The sequence below is a fragment of the Chiloscyllium plagiosum genome, unplaced genomic scaffold (assembly GCF_037043375.1).
Source record: "Chiloscyllium plagiosum isolate Xiang-an unplaced genomic scaffold, Cpla_swu_hap1 HiC_scaffold_1, whole genome shotgun sequence".
In the NCBI taxonomy this organism is placed as follows: Eukaryota; Metazoa; Chordata; class Chondrichthyes; order Orectolobiformes; family Hemiscylliidae; genus Chiloscyllium; species Chiloscyllium plagiosum.
This window is the reverse complement of record NW_028270139.1, coordinates 35880155-35896850: the sequence shown is the minus strand read 5'-3', so window position 1 is coordinate 35896850 and position 16696 is coordinate 35880155. Positions and strand designations below refer to the sequence as shown.

At 41.3% G+C, this 16696-nt stretch overlaps 1 protein-coding gene across 1 annotated transcript in view; it reads left to right on the top strand.

Moving 5' to 3' along the window:
• The window catches only part of prkg2 (protein kinase cGMP-dependent 2), a 101853-nt gene that overhangs the window by 69163 nt on the left and 15994 nt on the right, over window positions 1–16696 (top strand). The window contains exons 13-16 of the mRNA XM_043696194.2: window positions 3315–3404; window positions 3543–3684; window positions 7078–7241; window positions 13715–13837. Coding sequence (XP_043552129.2) covers window positions 3315–3404; window positions 3543–3684; window positions 7078–7241; window positions 13715–13837 — 519 coding nt within the window. The remainder of the gene's footprint in view (window positions 1–3314; window positions 3405–3542; window positions 3685–7077; window positions 7242–13714; window positions 13838–16696) is intronic.

Genomic DNA, 16696 nt, shown 5'->3' with positions numbered 1-16696 from the left:
CTACTACTCAACGTTTTACCTAGTGGTCAGTGAAAAATATTATGAACTACAACCAGTGAGAGGCGATGAGTGCTGCTCCACTTCTGCAACGAAAAGAGCAACAAAATTAAAGGTTACATGGGACAGTTACAGGCCAAAGATTGAATGCAAAATTTGTAAGAAAGGTCTGTGTGAGCTGCTGGAACCCTTGGTTTGGGAATTCAATGGTAGATAGGAAGAGAGGTAGTTACATCATGACTCATTCCTTCCAGCAAGGTCAAAACAGGATTTCCATTGTAACCACCTGAAACACCTCAGCTGATTGCTGTAAACTGACAGACCGAGGACTGTTGCTTGTTTTCCCTGGTACTGTCGCCACTATCTTTCAAACGGAAGCATTCAAAGATCAAAATTTCTGACTGAATTTTCAACCCTGAGGGGTGTTAGTGGGCTCTCATAGCATTCCCATGATGATTGACATTAGACACTGCTCTCGATTTTCCACCTTGCTCCACTATTTGTACCAGAGGAAAATGTAGCCCCAAAATAGGTCATTTAAGTCAGAGATTTACTGACTCGTAGCTGCAATACTTGAACAATTTCCAGCTCCTTCGAATATTGAGGACATGCACAGCACTGTGGCATTTTGAGCACCGATGTGCAGTATTAAGGAGACAGAGATGAATCATTTTGAGTTGCCTGAGTCCTTTAATTGCACTGCAACAGGGAAAGTAATCAGTTTGCTTGTACTTAACTTATTGCAGAAAAACTGAAGTAGATCTGATGATAGTTTTTGAATGGCTATTCCTATTATTGCATCCTCTTTGTCTGGAAGACATTCAAAGGGAGGCAATGGCAAGAAAAATGGATTTTTACTTTAATGGAAATATCTAAACCATTTAAAACAAACGTAGTGAATAAACAATAGGATACAATTGGATATGGAATGCATAAATGAATCAATCCAGAGAGATAATGACAAATTAGAATGTAGCATTCAAATTGTTCATGAATGCAATGAATTTTATAATCTTGGATGTTATCTTTCGAATGCTTTTCTTTCAGGATCTTTTGTTCCTGTAATGTTATCTACTGAACGTAATTAAGTTATATATTGGACATACCAAGTCATAGGTGTACTTCAGTCGAATACATAGAGGACACTCTAGCTTTGTATACTGCATATACATGTTCAAAAGTAGCCAACAGAACATCTAGCTCTTTGGTAACAAAAAGAAATATCACTAATATTCTAGTTGTTGCTCCTTATTTGTGTTTATTCATATGCAAAACTCGTACCTCCAGTACGGTAAGGTCAGTTGTTTTGCTTTAGAGTATGGGGAGGTGGTAAAGTATGCTAATGTCATTGAACTAGAAATCTATGTGCAGAGGCTAATGTTTTGGGTGTAGTGGTTTGAATCCCATATACTGATCTTTAAATTCAATTCATAAAGCTGGAATTAAACATTCTTTTAATGATAAACATGACACCGTCGTTTTTAAGATTTGTCATAAAAGGCCACCTGTTTCATTAAACTCTTTATGGGTAAGAGGTTTTCTGTCACTTCCTTGCCTGGTTTGGCCCCCACGTGACTCCAGATCCACACCAATGCTGCTATCTCTTCACTACTTCCTGAAATGACCCAACAAGGCATTCAGTTGTACGAAATTGAATCTAAGCTTCAGAAATGAAATGAAAACAACCTATCACTGGAAATGACAATGGCAATTGATGTCATCATAATCATTGAATCATGCCTGTACTTAAGAAAAATTAGTATTTATTACAAATCAGTAGCTTCTAACTACAAATAAACAATTATGAACCTTTAAAATATAAATGTATTATTTAAAACTCCAGATTGACTCATAAAACTATCCTTTGTATGCCCATACAAGCAAAAATATAAAACACATGGATGTTGTGGATGGAGGGAAAGAGTGGGAAAGTACTTCATTGTCTTTGTCCACAGGGTTTGCTGAATGATCATTTTGCTGATCAGAATGCTGTTTCTCGATCTTTCTTCTCTAGATAAGAGACCCAGATAAGAGAGAGAGAAGAAACAATTTGACCACTGTCTCTTGACATTCAATGGCATTACCATCACGGGATCCCCACTGGCGACATCCTGGGGGTTACCATTGAGCAGAAACTGGACTGACCAAGCCATATAAATATAGTGGCTACTAGAGCAGGCCAGAAGATAAGAATGTTGCAGTTAATAACTGACCTCCTGATTCCTCAAAGCTAGTTCACCGTCAACAAGACATACATCAGGAATGTGATGGAATACTCCATACCTGCCTGGATGGGTTCAGCTCCAACAAAACTCAATTTGACACCATCTAGGACAAGCAGCCCACTTGATTGGCAACACATCCTGAAACATAATGCTTAGTAACAGCAGTGAGTACAACATCTAGAAAAAAATCACCAAAGCATTCTTTACAGCACCTTCCAAACTCACAATCACTTCCATAATGAAGGACATAGACAGCAGGTACATGGTAACACCACTATTTGCAAATTCCCTTCCAAGCCACTCGCCATCCTGACTGGAAAATATATCGTCATTGCTTCGCTGTCACTGGATCAAAGTCCTGGAATTCCCTTCCTAACGGCATTATGGGTCAACTTACAGCACTTGGACTGCAGCAGTTAAGAAGGCAGCTTGAGGGAACCTAAGGATGGACAATAAATACTGGTCGAACCACCAATGTTCTGATCCCATTAATGAATGAAACATATCTCACATACTAATCTAGCAATTTTATTTTTGATTAATTCATGGTGTCTCTGGCTAGACCAGTATTTATTGCCCATCCCTAATTGCCCGAGGGCATTTGAGACATTGCAACATTGCAATATAGTGCAACTGTTCCCAATTAATTTTTGTAATTTTGCCAATTTCAAATGCACAAACCCGACTGCTCCCCAAACTTTATTTTCCTCCCCATGTGGACCTTAAAACCTACTCCCCTGTTCACTGCTCCCTAAGGCCTCCAATCCTTCCCTCTAAATGTCGCTTCCTTGCCTGATTCAAATACTCTGAGTCTGAGTCCTGAAGGTTTTAGTTTTAGGATTGTTTGGAGTGCTGGCAGCACCTACTGTTGAGCTTGGTGCTACTGGTCAAGCAGATTAGCCACTTCAGAAGGTGGGTATTCCTCCCACTGTGAAATCCCAGCACATCATGGCTGCCGTCAGGCTCCTTCTGAATTCTGTCCACTTCACACCAACGACCTTCATCCGTCAAACACCCCACAACCTTGTAAATCTTTAATAAGAATTTAAGTGAGCTTTGTCAGTTCACCTGGTTTCTTATTTGATGTTGTAGACTTTTTCGCAGTTTTAAAGACAACAAGTATGTTTACATGCTGTTGGAGGCCTGCCTTGGAGGAGAGATTTGGAGCATCCTTAGAGATAGGTGAGCTGACTTAATATTTGTGTACAGACATTGTACTCATCTTTCTGACACAAGCTTTGTGGAACTTTGATAATAAATGATTATCTTATCTTACATTTTACACTGACAATGTGCCTCAATGCATTCCTTTCATGGCAGAGGTTGCTTTGATGAATTCACGGCAAAGTTTTGTACTTCTTGTGTGACTGAAGCATTTGATTACTTGCATCGTATTGGAGTCATCTACAGGGATCTGAAGCCAGAGAATCTGATGCTGGATAGTGAAGGATACATAAAGTTGGTAAATAACAAATATTATATTGATTCTTGAGAATTAAATGCACTTGTACATATTAGTCTGGTTGTACTAGGCTAGCAACCTGATGGCTGTGAGTTTAAATACCTCCATTCCATGCAACATTGCAACATAGCATTAGGTTCAGCACAATCATTCTTAAGACCGTAAGACCATAAGTCATAGGAGCAGAAACTAGTACATTCAGCCCATCGAGTCTGCTCCACCATTCAATCATGGCTGATATGTTTCTCAACGCCATTCTCCCACTTTGTCCCTATAACCCTTAACCCACTTGACAATCAAGAACATATCTATCTCCATATCAATTATACTCAGTGACCTGGCCTCACAGTCTTCTGTGGCAAGGAATTCCATAGATTCAGCACTCTCTGGCTGAAGAAGTTTCTCCTCATCTCCGTTCTAAAAGTTTTTTTCCTTTACTCTAAGGCAATGCTCACAGTCTAACCTGCTCATTACTTCCTCAAAGAATTATAACAGACTTGTCAGGCATGACCTCCCCATGATGAAACCATGCTGACTTTGCCCTATTTTATCATGAACTTCCAAGTATTCGGAAATCTCATCCTTCACAATGGACTCCAAAATCTTACCCAGGACCGAGATTAGGCTAATCGGCCTGTAATTCTCCATCTTTTGCATTATTCCCTTTTTAAGCAGGAGTGTCACATTAGTGATTTTCCAGTCCTCTGGGACCCTGCCTGATTCCAGTGATTCCTGAAAGATCACCATAAACACCTCCACTATCTCTTCAACTATCTCCTTTCAAACTCTGGGGTGTAGTCCATCTGGTGTAGGTGATTTATCTTTCAGGTTTTCCAGCACCTTGTCCTTGGTCATGGCCACCATACTCAGCTCTGCCCTCCCCCACTTCCCCTCTCCCCCCGACTCTCTTAAATTTCTGAGATATTACTGTGTCTTCCATTTCCTTGTTCCCCATTAATATCTCTCTGGCTTCATTTTCCAGCAGTCTAATGTCCACTTTTGCCTCTCTTTTGCCTTCATATATCAAAAGAAACTTTTACAGTCTTCCTTTGTATTACTGACTAGCTTACCCTCCTATTTAATTTTGCTCCTTATTTCTTTTGTTGTTGCCCTCTGTTGGTTTTTGTAAGCTTCCCAATCCTCTGGTTGGTTAACACAACATTATTTTATATCAAGCCTTCAGCTTCAGTGATCTTTCTTAACTATTTGGCCCTATGTCTAGATTTTGTTAAAGGATTAGGCATTCTACTGATGTATTTTGTTTTATACATATTTTACGCATATTTAGATATTTTAAAATGTACTTTATTCTATTATTATTGTGACACTACAGTATTAGAAAGCCAATGGCATTTGATGCAGCAGGGCCAGATACTCCCTATGCATATCCCTATCAAGAACAATGTAGCCTAAGGCACATTCAGTAGGATTTGGTTTACAAGGCTATCAAAGAGAATGCTCATGGGCAAGTTCTAAGGTTCAAGAAACCGTCATAATTTGGATCTTTCAAGAAAATAAACTGACAATTAGGAAAGAGGAGGCAGCGCTGAATGTCTTAAAATGCATAAAAGTGGATAAATTCCTAGGACCTGTTCAGATGTATCCTAGAACTCTGTGGGAAGTTAGGGAAGTGACTGCTGGACCCCTTGTTGAGATATTTGTATCATCAATAATCACAGGTGAGGTGTTGGAAGACTGGAGGATGGCTAACATGGTGCCACTATTTAAGAAAGGTGATAAAGAAAAGCCAGGGAATTACAGACCAGTGAGCCTGACGTCGGTGGTGGGCATGTTGTCAGAGGGAATCCTGAGGGACAGGATTTATATGTATTTAGAAAGGCAAGGAACCAAATGGGATAGTCAACATGGCTTTGTGTGTACAAAATCATATCTCGTGAACTTGTTTGAGCTTTTTGAAGAGGGAACGAAGAGGATTGATGAGGACAGAGTATTTACTTCACTAAGGCGTTGGACAAGATTCCTCATGGTAAATTGCTTAGCAAGGTTAGGTCTCATTGAATACAGGGAGAACTAGCCATATGGATACAGAACAGGCTCGAAGGTAGAAGACAAAAGGTTGTGGTGGATGGTTACCTTTCGGACTGGAAGCCTGTGACCAGTGGTGTGCCATAAGGATCGGTGTTGGGTCCACTACTTTTCATCAGTTATATAAATGATTTGGGTGTGAACGTAGGAGGTATAGTTAGTAACTTTGCAGATGACACCAAAATTGGAGGTGTAGTTGTCAGCAAAGAAGGCTACTTCAGTGTACAACAGGATCTTGATCAGATGGGCTAAGGGGTTGAGGAGTGGCAGATGGAGTTCAATTTCGATAAATGTGCGGTGCTGCATTTTGGAAAGGCAAGTCAGAGCAGGACTTATACACTTAATGGTAAGGTTCTGGGGAGTGTTGCTGAACAAAGACACCTTGGAGTACAGGTTCATAGTTCCTTGGAAGTGGAGTCACAGGTATAGTGAAGAAGGCGTTTGGTATGCATGCCTTTATTGGTCAGAGCATTGATTTGGGAGGTCATGTTGAGGCTCTACAGGACATTGATTAAGCCACTTTGAATATTGTGTGCAATTCTGGTCTCCCTCCTATTGGAAGGATGTTGTGGAACTTGAAAGGGTTCAGAAAAGATTTACAAGGATGTTGCCAGGATTGGAGGATTTGAGCTATATGGAGAGGCTGAATAGGCTGGGGCTGTTTTCCCTGGAGTGTCGGAGGTTGAGGTGTGACCTCACAGAGGTTTATATAATCATGAGGGGTATGGATAGAATAACTAGCCAAGGTCTTTTCCCTGGGGTGGGGGAGTCCAGAACTAGAGGGCATAGCTTGAGGGTGAGAAAGAAAAATTTAAAAGGGACCTAAGGGACAACCTTGTCACACAGAGGATGGTGCATGTATGGAATGAGTTGCCAGAGGGCATGGTGGAGGCTGGTACAATTACAACATTTAAAAGACATCTGGATGAGTATGAGTAGGAAGAAGTTGGAGGGATGGTGGTAAATGGTAAATGGGACTCGATTGGGTTGGAATATCTGGTTGGCATGGACAAGTTGGACCGAAGGGTCTCTTTCTGTGCTGTACATCTCTATGACTCTATGAGAGTGACTACAATCCCCTTTAAGGAAAGGGAATTCTTGACCTCCCTGTCTACCGTAGGGGATATGCCAAATGCCATTTAGTGGTGCAGGCACCTGATTTTGCCAGATAGAATAACTAACCTTCTTTCCCCTAACCCCTGTCACTGGAAGGCTCATTGAATCAAATTAATGGCTGAGATTTCTGGTGAATGAGGATCACAGGTCAGAATCTTTCATCACTATCATAATTTTATAATAAGTAGTGTGGATAAATGGAAGATTAAATTTGACTGGTCCTGTTTCCAGGTTGACTTTGGATTTGCTAAGAAGATTGGCAAAGGTCAAAAAACATGGACATTTTGTGGCACTCCTGAATATGTAGCACCTGAGATCATCCTGAATAAAGGCCATGATTTTGGAGTAGACTTCTGGTCACTGGGAATTCTGGTTTTTGAACTTCTTACTGGAAGGTAAACAGACCCCTTGTGTAATTGACTGTATCTGTAGACACATCATGATGATGGGGACATCATGATGATGAACAACAACTAAAAAGTTAAATCTTATCAAACTATTGGGCCTATATTGAGTTAACTGATCGCAGCCAATGTGGCAATTAAATGGTATATTTGACTAATGTGTATTTGGGCTAATGAGAGTCAAGATTATTTAAATGCAAATTAGATTTGTGGATGTAGGTTTGCTCGCTGAGCTGGAAGTTTTGTTTTCAGATGTTACGCCACCATACTAGGTAACATCATCAGTGAGCCTCCAGATGGAGCACTGGTGGTATGTCCTGCTTTCTATTTATGTGTTTAGATTTCCTTGGGTTGGTGATGTTATTTCCCATGGTGACGTCATTTCTGGTTCTTTTTTGCAAGGGTGGTAAATGGGATCCAAGTCAATGTGTTTGTTGATAAAGTTCCAGTTGGAATGCCATGCTTCTAGGAATTCCTGTGCATGTATCTGTTTAGCTTGTCCTAGGATGGATGTGTTGTCCCAGTTGAAGTAGTGTCCTTCCTCATTTGTATGTAAAGATACTAGTGAGAGTGGGTCATGTCTTTTTGTGGCTAGTTGATGTTCATGTATGCTGGTGGTTGGTTTCCTGCCTGTTTGCCCAATGTAGTGTTTGTTACAGTTCTTCCAAGGTATTTTGTAAATGACATTAGTTTTGTTTGTTGTTTGTATGGCTTCTGTCAAGTTCGTTAGCTGCTGTTTTAGTGTGTTGGTGGGTTTGTGATGCCTGGTGGGTTTGTGATGCCAAGAGGTCTGAGTATTCTGTTAGTCATTTCCAAGATGTCTTTGATGTAGGGGAGAGTGGCTAGGCTTTCTGGACGTGTTTTGTCTGCTTGTGTGGGTTTGTTGCTGAGGAATTGGTGGACTGTGTTCATTGGGTACCCCGTTCTTTTTGAATACACTGCATAAGGTGATTTTCCTCTGCTCTTTGTAGTTCCTCTGTGTTGCAGTGTGTGGTGGCTCATTGAAATAATGTTCTAAAGCAACTTCATTTGTGGGTGTTGGGATGATTGCTTCTGTAGTTCAGTATTTGGTCCATATGTGTTGTTTTCCTATAGATGTTGGTTTGAAGTTCCCCATTCCCCGTGCAAGACCATCAATAACACCTTTATGGTATAAAATTCACTAAAGAGGAGGAAACCAACAACAAACTGCCATACCTAGATGTCCCAGTAGAGCAAGCAGCCAATGGGGAACTTCAAACCAGTGTCTACAGGAAAACAACACATATGGAGCAAATACTGAACTACAGAGGCTCACTGATAGTATAGTGATGAAATGTCTGAAAATAAACCTTGCAGCTCAGCGAGCAAACCTACACCCAGAACTTCAACCTGAGCTACAAATCTTCTCAAAACTTGCTAGTTAGATTTGTTTTACAAGTAATGATTTGCAATATGGCAAATAAGTTATTTGGCACTTGGCATGTGGTAATTGTAATGTGCTTTGGAGCTTTAAGATTGCCTTTGCACCTACAGTTTTCAAAGCTCTCCAGGATTGGGATTATTTGCAATGATTACAATGGGCAAATGTTGAACTACTGTTGTATTATGTGATTATGAGTTGGATAGCTGGTTTACATTGCAGAGTGATGTCAGCAGCGTGGGTTCAATTCCTGCACAAGCTGACGTTACCATGAAGATCCTCCCTTCTCAGTCTTCCCCTTATCTGAAAGTTGGTGATCATCAACTAGGCAAATGTGAGGACTGCAGATGCTGGAAATCTGCAGAGGAGGTGGGGCTCTTCTCTCTTACTGCAACCCCCAGGTCATCTCCTCTGCCCTGAAGCTCTTCAAACCATGTACTGATACAGACTCGCTACCACAGGCACATTTGCTTACTCTTTGCTACCTTCTCCCATCCTCCTCTCTGACCTATCACCTTCATCCCCACCCCATCCACCTATCGAACTCTTTGCTACCTTCTCTCCAGCCCCACCCCCCCTCCCACTTATCTCTCCACCCTGGAGGATCCCAGCCTCCATTCCTGCTGAAGGGCTTTTGCCTGAAACATTGATTTTCCTGCTCCTCAAATGCTGCATGACCTGCTGTGCTTTTCCAGCACCACTCTAATCTAAAATCTGAAACTTGGTGATCTTCAGGTTAAATGCACCACCAGTTGTCTCTCACTCATGCGAGAGCAGACTATTGTGACTTTACCTTTATGTGATTACCAAGATATTAAAAAGTGAAGAGTGTGAGCTTTGGTCTTTTTGTACCAACACTTCTTTACTATATGGATTAGGACTTCTATCCCAATGACCAAGACCATAAGACACTGGACTTAGAAATAGGCTATTGCGTACATTAAGTCTGCTCTGCCGTTCAACAACATCATGGCTGATATGCATAACTGCTCCTTTTTCTCTTAGTGGTTAAAAAAATTATCTTAGCCTTGAACATAATTAACAATTCAGCCTCTAGAGCACTATATGGTAAAGACTTCCATGGATTGACTACCCTCAACAAAAGAAATGCCTCCTCATCTCGGTCTTAAGTGGGCAACCTGTTATTCTGAGATTATGCCCTCTGATGCTAAACATAAGAGGAAACAACCTTTCCACATCTACCTGTTAAGTCTCCAAAGAATCGTGTATGTTTCAATTTGACTGCCTCTCATAAGGATGCATGGTGTTGGAAATAGTATGACAGCATAGAGAGAAGATTGGGTAATTAATAGATGACAGGAGCTTGTAACAGGGGCATTTTCTGGAGAAAATGAACCTTCCCTGGAATGCCAGAGTGCCAATATACCTTTCCAGAGGATGTTTTCTCAGAATAAATGGGTGTCAATTTAAAACTGAAATGAGGAGGAATTTCTTTGTGAATCTTTGGATCTCCTTGCCACAGAGAGCTATGGGAGCAGGTCCTTGTGTATGTTTAAGGCTGAGATAACTGAGTATCGATTAGAGGGGGAATCAAGGATTATAAAGAAAGGGCAGGAAAGAGAACATGAAGGATACGGATCAGCTCTGATCTTATTGAATGGTGGAGCAAGCTTGAGGGACTGAATAGCCCATTACTGTTCCTCTTCCTTATGGCCTTACTGTCCTTAGCTAAGGGCACCAAATTGTTCACTATATTCCAGGTGTGCCTTGTATTCCTTTAGCAAGACCTCCCTATTTTTATCCTCTGTTACATTTGAAATCAAGACCAGCATTCCATTTGCTTTCCCTATTATCTGCTGCACTTGAACTGTTTACCTGCTGAGGTAGCTTTATGTGATTTATGTTCAAGGGGTCCCAAATCCCTCTGTGCTGTAGCTTTCTGCAGATTCTCTTCACTTAAGTAATATCCAACTCCTCTAATCTTCCTGCCAAAGTGCGTAACCTCACATTTTCCCACGTGTTTTCCATCTGTGAAGTTTTGCATTCTCTCCATAACCTGTCCACATGCCTCTGCATTCACTTTGTATAATCCTCACCATTTGCCTTCCCACTTACTTTGCTACAACTTGGCTATAATATATTCACTTTCCTCATCCAAGCCATTTATGTTACAAATCATGTAGCCGCAGCACTGATCCTGTGCAACTCTACCAGTTACAAGTTGCCACCCTGAAACCACATAACCACCCCCCCACACTTATCCCCATTCTCTGTCTTCTATTAATTAACTAATCCCCTATCCATGCTAATATACTACCTCCAACGTTAGAAGCTCTTATCTTATTAAAAAGCCTAATGTATGATATGTTATTGGACAATTTACAAAAATCCAAATATATCTATTGCACTCCATTTATCTATCCTGCTTGCTCTCTCCTTAAAGAATTCTAATAACTTTTTAGGGCATGATTTCCCCTTTGTGAAGCCATGCTGACACTGCTTGACCATAATCACTCTGCGATTTGGTCCTTTAGAAGAGAATCTAACATTTTCCCAGGAATATGCTGGAAATGTAGATTCCAGTTGAGAACTGTAGTGATTATAATGAGGTCAACCAGATGGACCTCACAGAATGTTAACCTGGTCCAATCAGGAAGCCATGGCTGACAGATGTAAACAGGAGTGTCAGAGGTTCTGCTCACTCTGAGAGCTGCCTCTTAGGGAGCTTGATCAGTGTCAAGGACTCTCCACATGTAAATAAAAGGTGCCTTGGTGATGGGATACTGGCCTCTGGGTAGATATTACAGCGGCAACAAGGATGCGATTAGTAATGTAACCATGCAAAAATATTTACTATCTGAAGCCCAACTGAACTTCAAACAGGTACTACATCTGACTTTGTCATTAGGAAATGTAGCAAGCGGACCATATGAGTTGCAGTGGACACCCTTATTTGTCTGACTGAGCTTGGGGAACACCAGTTGAGTAAAGGCAATTGCATAGCCTCACTCAGGACAGAACAAAGGCACTGCAGGCCAGTCCACAGCAAAACCCCAAAACAAAGCCAAGCACCGGCCAAACAAATAAAAATTTCTTCAGGATCTGGGCCGACAAGTTACTAGTAGTTGCTGCCGGTATGCGAACTCAAGACAGGAAAAGAGTCCCACGAGACCTAAATTGTACAAAAGCACTCACAGGCTAGTATCTAGGAGAGTGCACCCTCTGGAAAATTCACCTACCTCTGGTTTGGAGCAGTTCAGTTATCTAACAATACCCTGGTTTGGACAGGACTTTCAGAAAATGTTGTGCACTGAGAGGATTAGGGTATCTGGAAGTCAATGCCTAAAAGGGAGGGAGAGGCAGAACCTCAAGATATTTAACAACTACAGTACTCACTTGAAACATTGTAGTATATGAAGCTATGGGGCTGGAAAGTGGGATTAGAAGAGATGAATGCTTGATCACCGGTGTGCAATCCATGGAACAGAGGGCCTCTTTTCATGCTGTAAAAATTGTATGATGCTAGCTGCAATATACTAAGTATATGTTACTGCTTGGTCACACAGACCACATCTGAGAGCAGCTAACATGGCATGGTGTCAAATACATTGTTCTAGATATGTTCTAGATATGGGGTTGGTGATATAGCCATGAACAGAGTGGTGGAGTTCTGGACAAGAAACCCATACTCAGGGCTTTGTACAGTCCGTGAAGTCTTAATTCTGCAGTCTGTGTTTTCTTTGTTCCCATAAGTCAGCCCGACTGACAGGGTTACCCTCCAATCCATAAGGTAGCTGTCTCAAACAAATATCAGGAACAAGTCTGTCTGATCTATGACCTTGCTGGGATTGTGTGAGGACACCTGATTCCAAAGTCAATAAGGTGTGGAGCTGGAAAAAGCATAGCAGGTCAAGCAGCATCAAAGGGGCAGGGGAGTCAATGTTTCAGATTGGAATCTTTCATCAGGATTCCAAACCCAAGTGCTGTGCTCATTCCAGATCACATTGGGAGGAGGTAGAAGACTGTTATCCAACCCAGGATTTTTTTTATGGATTAGATGCAACAAAAGGGGAATTGGACTCCAGAGAAAAACATTCCTGCTCCTTCTGGCCCACAGGTAGTGCTTTGAAAAACTTACCTTCTCTTCAAAGTTATCTTGCAACTACCAGATTTCTAGGTGTCTGCCAAACCTACCCACTCATTTTAGACCCTGCAAAGTAGGGTCTAAAATCTGAAACTGCCATCCTGATTAACATGGCTAAAATGGTAGCGTCTCCAGGAAACAGATAAGATGCCCATCACATCTCCTGCCCTGATGTAAGTGGTTAGAACAGGTTTCCAGATGCAGTCAGAATTTATCTCCAACTTACAACTCTCCCAACCATCACCACCACCAACAACTCACCTTTGTTAAAATTCCTCCCATCATTTCCATTTCACTGCATCTCTGTGGTTGCTGTATTTGTTATAGAAATCAATCTTTAGCAGTTCAGCAGCTCACTAGTTCGAACCTGGTGAACACACAGAAGGATTGGCGTGGAGTGTTCAGTGATTATGGAGGCTGGTTTAAGGGTGAGATTGAGAGGACTTCTCCCAACTCCACATAAACTTAATTATTAGAAAACATTTTGGCAATCCACCTGTAAAGTTAATGATATCACTGAATAAGCTGAATCAATTGGATGGTGCATTCACATTACCTCTTTTAGATTAATTTTAAGCGAGGTGCTGCAACTGATGACCAGACTCTGATTTGCCAATCTGGTCACCTAGTGTCTGTTGCAGGTAGAATCTTGGATTTTGGTAATGGGGTCATTCACAGGAAAGGTTGGCACTGGAGATGTGAAATTTGTCTTCCCACTAATGATTATATGCCTAAAGAACAGGCATAACAATGATGAATTTATCCGGCACTGAATAAAGAACTATATAAAATGCGAGAAGTTCAAACTGCGTTCAATATTTGACTTTGATATTTTCGAAATTCTCTGGGCATTGAAAGACAATGAGCAGTTGTAAAAATCTTCGGTATGTGCACTTGGATTAGAATTCCTGCAGTGAATTGCCTTAACATTAATTCTCTTTTATCTTTATTTAACAGTCCACCATTTTCTGGCTTCGACCAGATGATGACATACAATTTGATTCTCAAGGGAGTAGAAAAACTGGATTTTCCTAAGAAAATCACAAAACGTCCTGAAGAAATGATTCGTAGGTTGTGCAAGTGAGAAGAAATGTTCTTTTTTTTAAAAGTTATGATGTCACAAACATGGGTCCAGTATTCGTGGAGATGAATAATTCAAAAAGTACTGTTTATCAACTGGTTATTCACATAAATTGTAACGGAAGAGTAGCTGGTCAGCTGTATTTATTATCAATACATATCTTTGGAAAAAGGAAATTAGATATATAATCGAAAAGCAAAAACATGCAGAGCTCTGGAAGGATGCCACATACATAATGGGCCAAATAGTCACCTCCTGCACTTGTGTTGTCAATATGTTTCTACCTTATTATTTCATAAGTAAAGGGTGACCTTGTTAATTAAATGATGCCCATATTTACGTAAATGCAGACCCCATATACAGATTATTGCAAGGTTGGGTGCAGGTATTCAAATCAGAGAATTGATTTTAACCCCTGGAAAGGGGGAAGATAAAGGAAGTGCAAACTATCAGATATTCTGTAATGTGACACCCAGGATATTATAAATGCACAAGCCTGATGAGGATGGGTGGGGTGTCATGGTCAAGAAATGCACAAAGAAATTTGGGGAAGAGTAGACCAAAGGTTTCCTTGTGGATTTGGAGAAGCATTGCTGTCTGGTGTAACTCTTTGATCCCAATTTGTCATGGTGGAGAAGCTTCAAGAACCTTCAGATGGAGGTTTTGGATTAGAAATTGTTTAACATCCCAGATATAATCTGTGCATTTACATGTGCAGATTAGAGTGGTGCTGGAAAATTCCTGATGAAGGGCTTTTGCCCGAAATGTCGATTTTCCTGTTCCTCGGATGCTGCCTGACCTGCTGTGCTTTTCCAGCACCACTCTAATCTGGATTCTGAGCTCCAGCATCTGCAGTCCTCACTTTCGCCACATTTAAATGTGCAGCTTGCTGTCTTCTGGCAGTAAACCAATTTTTTTGTTTGGAAAATTCACAACCTATGTGATGGCAACAGGATCAATGGAGAAAAGTGGCTTCAGCCATTTCACTCAAGCTTGGCCTCAGCCAAGCAGACAGGGTTAAAATCAGCCCTCAGACAGCAGTGTCAGCAAGCAGGTGGATCAGTGGCACTTTTTATGCCAACAAGTTATTAGCACCTTTAGTGAAACTGAGAAAGTTTTGTCTGTGTTCTTTGTGCTGTGTGCAGTAAATTTGTACAACAGACACATATTTAGAGGAAATATTTCCCTGATTTTCCACAAGATTACTGTTCTGCAAAAGAGAAAATTATACTAATAGTCAGGCAATTAACAGCTAATATTGCTTCAGTAACCTCTGAAGTCTGATTCTGTGAAGGGTCATCTGAGTAACTAATGTTTTTCACAGATACTACGGGATTCTATAAAGAATAGAGGAAATTTGGCTTAATGGAATGGATTGCACCCCATTACAGGCCTCTGGAGCAGAATCCAATATTATTTTCTGATTTATTTACCAAACTATCTTTAGTTTGCCTTAAACCATTGGAGCAAAATGTTATCCACTTCAAAAATCATGTCTGGTGAGAACCATTTCTGGATCCCAACCCTGTGCCTGATGCCAGCCTGACCTCACAGTAAGCAGCTGCCTAACTGACCATGAGCCTGCCTGCCATCTAAGGAAGGATTATGGGCAAGCTGTCTTGGCTGTAGCTCCAAAGAGAGGGCCTGCAGCTTTGCAAGGACAGTATGCTGAGGTGAGCACTCCCACTGCAGTAGCACGGCCGTTGCTTCCATTGCTTTATAATAAATAGCGACCACAGTTGCCAGGTTTCCATTATGGTACAGGGGAAGTTTATCAAAGCACTGTGGACAGTCCCAGCTGTGGTTGGCTAATCACTGCCACTTGGGTGGGGGTATAAGTACCAATAGCCTCACAACCCACCCCCCACCCCACCCACACACTCCCCTTCACTTAGCCAACCATTGGCAACCCATCTCAAAGACTCTACTGGCCTTGGCTTCAGTGATAGAGATGGGAATGGGTATAGAGTTGGGGAGGAGGAGCTGAGATGCCAACTTCTAGGAAGACTTCGGCAGCTTCTCAATGAGCCCAATAGGTGGGCACTTGTAAGTTCAAATGGGCTACCTGCCACTGGTGGTTTGACCCTTCCTCCAGTGAGATTGACCTGAGGCATGAACTCATTGGCTCAATGACCCAGCACCCTCCTGCCCTACCTTCTTCCTGGTTTGGCTATTGAGGCCACTTTGGCAGAACTGGTAACTTCCATCCAATGAGTGTACTATTTTATGCAGGATTGGAAAAAGGTGTAAATGTTAAAGGCCATTAGTGAATAAGCTGGTTTATTACAATTCAGAATGTTTCATAGTAATTCTTTCTTCAATGTACCAGATTTATTAAATTCAATTTCCCCCAGTTTGCCTTGGAATTTGAGTTTGATGTGCTCATTCATTACTGTAACCACAAGGCTACGATATCCAATAGCAGTCCATGACATGGTCCTCATTTGTAGTGGGGTTCTGATCTACGCAGGTATCAATGTCCACATTTGCACAGTCTAAGAATATGGGGTAGGCTGTTTAGGACTGAGATGGGGCTAAAATTCTTCACTCAGAGGGTGATGAGCCTGTGGAATTCTCTGTCACAGAAAGCAGTTAAGAACAAAACCTGAATGCTTTCAAGAAGGAGTTAGATATAGTTCTTAGAACTGAAGGGATCAAAGGGTAAAGGACAAAGTGGGCATATCATATTGAGTTAGATGATCAGCCATGTTCATATTGAATGGTGAAGCAACTTTCAAGGAGCAAATGGTCTAATCCTGCTCCGATTTTCTATGTCTCTATGTTTCATACACAATTTATTTTACCCAACTCAGTGGTATCCTCTTAAATTAACCCTGGTCTATAATAGGAATGTATCA